The sequence below is a fragment of the Perognathus longimembris genome, chromosome 8 (assembly GCF_023159225.1).
Source record: "Perognathus longimembris pacificus isolate PPM17 chromosome 8, ASM2315922v1, whole genome shotgun sequence".
Classification (NCBI taxonomy): Eukaryota; Metazoa; Chordata; class Mammalia; order Rodentia; family Heteromyidae; genus Perognathus; species Perognathus longimembris.
The window spans coordinates 78059171-78064096 of record NC_063168.1 but is presented as its reverse complement, the minus strand read 5'-3'; the positions used below and the strand labels follow the sequence as shown (position 1 = coordinate 78064096).

At 37.7% G+C, this 4926-nt stretch overlaps 1 protein-coding gene across 1 annotated transcript; it reads right to left on the bottom strand.

Moving 5' to 3' along the window:
* Window positions 1-828: 828 nt before the first annotated feature.
* On the bottom strand, window positions 829-2655 carry LOC125356023 (humanin-like protein). The gene is made up of 2 exons (XM_048352244.1): window positions 2640-2655; window positions 829-929 (listed from the first exon to the last, which is right to left on the bottom strand). The coding sequence occupies exons 1-2, from the start codon at window positions 2653-2655 to the stop codon at window positions 829-831; spliced, it is 117 nt and encodes a 38-aa protein (XP_048208201.1).
* Window positions 2656-4926: the final 2271 nt, after the last annotated feature.

Sequence of the window (4926 nt, the reverse complement as noted above, 5' to 3'; positions counted from 1 at the left end):
AGCGTATTTTGAATTGGATGCTCAGCCTGATCATAAAATTGAATATACTGATATGCTTGATGCTGCTAAGATGAATAGACAATTAAGGAAGTTTTATAGCATCCGAGAATGGTTGAAAAACACCGTATGGACATACAATGTTAAGACCTTTTCGTAATTGTATATAGCCTAGGATCTTGCATTCCAGTAGGGTTAAGAAGGCTATTGCTAATAAAATTGGAATAATAAATACAAGTAAATTTAAAATAAACAAGCTGTTAGGAAGAGGAGTTGAACCTCTGATAATAAAGTATTAAATCTTATGCAATTGCCGAGCTCTGCCATCTTAACAGTTCCTTATCTTGGAACTTATTTTGGGCATGCTAATTTAATTAAGAAATAAATCATTAATTAAGCATTAAGGCGCTTTGGGAAAATTTGGCCTTATTTCTCTGGTCCTTTCCTACTAGGAGAAATAGTAAATAGATAGAAACCGACATGGATTTCTCCAGTCTGAACTCAGATCACGTAGGACTTTAATCGTTGAACAAACTAACCTTTAATAGCTGCTGCACCTTTTGGATGTCCAGATCCAACATCAAGGTCGTAAACCTCATTATCGATATGGACTCTTTAATGGGATTGCGCTGTTATCCCTAGGTGAACTTGGTACCTTGATCAGAAATTATGCATCAAACATGATGTAGGTTAACTTCGACTTGTAAATCCAGGTCTAGGTCTTTCGGAGGACTATTTTTTCTCTGAGGTCACTCCAACAAAAATTTTCTTTCTAGCTTGTTACTGTATACCTCTGTTAGATTGAGTTTAAGTTTTTAGTAGAAAGTCAATTTAAGCTACATAAGGTCTTCTCGTCTTATTATTTAATTTCTGCCTCTTCACGGAAAGGTCAATTTCATGGATTAAATGTAAGAGACAGTTAAGCCCTCGTTATGCAGTTAATACAAGTCCCTAATAAAGGAACAAGTGATTATGCTACCTTTGCACGGTCAGGATACCACAGCCATTTTACGTTAGTCACTGGGCAGGCGGTACTTCTAATACTTGTAATGCTAGAGGTGATATTTTTGGCAAAAATGTGGGGCTTGTGTTTGCCAAGTTCCTTTTACATTTTTAAATCTTTCCTTGGTGACATACCTGTGTTGGAGTAACATTGATTTGTATGGGTTTAAGATTAATATGGGGTTTTTTTCAATGTTAATTATCAGTGATTTATTCGGGCAGATATACACTTACGTCAGGAGAAATTATTATTACTTATACTAACACTGGTGCATCTAATGTAATTAAATTGGCCCACTGTATTTCTAGGAATTCTAATAGATTTTAGTAATATTTATATTTAACTCGTGTTGAGCTTGAACGCTTTCTTAATCGGTGGCTGCTTTAAGGCAAACTATGATTATTTATTCACTAGAAAAAGTTGAATCCTAATTCTGAAGAGCTGTACCTCTTTAGATTAACATTAAACTTTACATTTAATTTATTAATATTTTAGGTAAATTTTAAGTTGAACTAAAATTCTTTGGCTGGGCAACCAGCTATCATCAGGGTTGGTAGGCTTTTCACCTTTACCTTTAAATTATCTCACTATTTTGGGACATAGACGAGTTGGTTCTGGTTACCTACTTAAAGGTAGCTCATCTGATTTCAGGGTGTTTGGCTAAAACACTTTTTGTCAAATTTATTCTAGTTAGTCCATTATGCAAAAGGTAAAAGGTTTTCTATAGCTCTAGTAATAATTTTTCTATGTCCTATACTACTTTAAGGGTAAATGATTTAATTTATACATTAAGAATAATTTAGTTTATGGAAGGCTAGGCTACCAATAGTTCAAAGCATTCAAGTATTTTGAAGTCTTCTGAGTGTAAGTCAGATGCTTTATTTAAGCTACACTTTGATTAATCCAAGCGCACTTTCCAGTACGCTTACCTTGTTACGGCTTATCTACTCTTAATTCTTGTAGTTAAAAGTTATGTACTCATCTGCATCGAATACTGAGGAGGGTGACGGGCGGTGTGTGTGTGTGTGCTTCACTGCTCTATTCAACTAAACACTCTATTGTTAGTTTACTGCTAAATCCTCATTTATCTTGTCTATTTCAGAAAAGGTTTCGCATGTTTTGGACCAGAAAACGTATCCCATTTCATCCCATTTCATGAGTTACGCCTAGACCTAACTTTTTTATATAATTGGGCTTACTTGTGGGCCTTCTTAGGGTTTGCTGAAGATGGTGGTATATAGACTGAATTAGCAAGAAAGGGTGAGGTATATCGGGGTTTATCAGTTACAGAACAGGCTCCTCTAGATGGATATAAAGCACCACCCAGTCCTTGGAGTTTTAAGCTGTGGCTAGTAATTCTCTGGAGAATAGGCTTGTTTTAAACCTATTTATGTTTACAACTATACATACTGGGGTATCTAATCCCAGTTTGTGTTATAGTTTTAGTGTTTTAAATTAGATAAAATTTCTTTTGACACTGTTTTTCATAAAAGCTTGGACTTTTTACAGCTTAGCTGTACTTTAATTTTACTGAATATTTAATTCAACACTCTTTACACCAAACTTTATTTACTAGGGCCATTCATATGACCGCGGAGGCTGTCACGAAGTTTACCAACCCTATGTGAGTATAACTTACTCGAACTTTCGTTCATAGCTTAATTTTTATCACTGCTGTAGACCGTGGGGGTGTGGTTAAACATGGCGTTATGAGCTTCAATTGTTATATTGAGAGCTTCAAAACTACTCCTTTTATTCTAACTTAAATTTTAGGGTAAAACTCACCGGCGTACGGATATTTGCATGTATAATTTTAGTGGCAGCAAATAAAAAGGCCAGGACCAAACATTTGTGTTTATGGAATTAAACAATTCTAGGCATTTTCAGTCCCTTGCTTTGCTTATAAGCTATATTAACAGGGTGGCCTTAGGAGTTTGAGTGTCAACTAAGTTTTTAGTTCTTTCAGATTAGGGCTATGTTGGTATTTGCATCTATTAATGTTTAGGGAAATGGTTGTTAATAAAGTGCTAATCTCCTAAGGGGGAAAGAATAATGTTTCTGTGTATGCATTAGAGTACTATTTTAGTATAAATTTTTTTATGTCCTCGAGCATTAATATGTAAATGGCTTGATAATTATGGAGTTGGAGAATGTTAGTTAATAAGTCCAGCTACAGATCAATTGACTGCGCCCATGCCTTGACGACTTAGCTGAGTCACAGCATACCAAAAATAAAAAAATACCAGGGTTATGACATAGCAGTTATGTTGGTCATGGGCTGATTAATCACTAATCCATCAAAATGTCTTATTTAAGGGGAACATGTAGATGATCTTAATTTTGTGGCCCTGCGCTAAGAACCAGATGTCAGGTATAGTTTCACAATAGCTACCCACAAGTTTTATGTGCCCTGAGAAGGGTAGGCCAAGTGGGTGGGTTGATGGTTGCACAGAGGATGGTAGATTAAGAGAAAACAAGTAGTAGGGGATATCCATGTGTTCAAGGACTAACGAAATTTAATGGACTAATGTGGGTGTGGTATTATGGTTGACAAACATTAACTTATTATACTGTACAATATTCATATTGTGGAGCATTTAATGTGGATATAACATAGTATGTAAATGTACTTTATGGGGGTTATTACTTGCTTATAAGCATGTATACATTAATTCAATGTGGAATAAGCATTTAGTGGTTTATGAACGATTAATAATAATATGCACGGTAATTTTTTTTGGAGAGTTTAAGATTAAGCCTGATGAAACAGTTTAAATTTATTAAATCTCCCAAGTACAAGGAATAGTTTAATAATTCCAGTTTTGGGGGTTGGAGGTAGGATTGTATTCTTTCCCTGAATGCTTTAAGAAGATAAAAATCTTCGTCTTAGGTTTACAAGACGTATATAATTCTTATATTATTAAACCAGTCTTCATTTAAGTATTTTATTTTCAATTAACCAGGCAATTGGGAGAAAGAGAAGGATAATAGAAAAATAGAGAATGGATGTGACTTGTCCAATAATGATAAAGTGTTGGGGTTCAGCTTTGGCCTTGAGGGGGAAGGGCAATGGAGAGCGCTCCCGAGATGCCGCCCTTCCCCCAGCCCTGGGGGAATGCGGAAGCAGGCCACAATTCTCTGGGTCCAGAACCAGAAGAACTGGCTTTGCGAACAGCACCCCAACTTTCTTGCCAGCCCATGTGCTCCCTGTTCGCGGGCTTTTCACCCCTGGGGTGGCGCTATCCAAGTGACATTAGCTCATGAGGGGGTCCTATGACAAGCTCGCTGGCCTATCGCCAGCTCTCTGGTCGATGACCCCTTTTCTCTTCGCCATCTAGTATATCAGCTGCTAGCCCCTCCCTTATTAAATCAGATTTGCTCTTGAAGCGTCTCCGAGATCCGCGAACGCCTGGCTTTCTTCATGGGTAAGGACGGAGGTAAAGTGATCTCGTACGGCCGCGAGTACCTGAGGTCTTTCCTGAGCCCCCCACTCCACTCTGGCCTTACCTGCGGGTCGGGTGACCAGGGGAGAGGGTGAGAAAGGGAGCTGTTAGAGTAGAGCAGAGCCTGAATACCCGCGCCAGGGGAGGCAACCCGAGCCCGGCAATAAAGGGTGGTTCTACTTGTCCTCCAATTCAGGTTAGAATAAATAAATCTGAGACTAAAATTCTAATAGGTCAGAATATTAATCCACGTTGGTTACATGTATGGAGGAGTGGGAACAGGGCAAGGATTAGGATTGACAGGATCAGGGCACTTACTCCTCCTAGTTTATTTGGAATGGAGCATAGAATAGCGTAGGCAAATAAGAAATATCATTCTGGTTTAATATGAGGTGGTGTATTGAGTGGGTTAGCTGGTATACAAGTATCTGAGTCTCCTAAGGCATATGGGAAGAATAAAACGATCGTAAAGAAAAAGGCTAG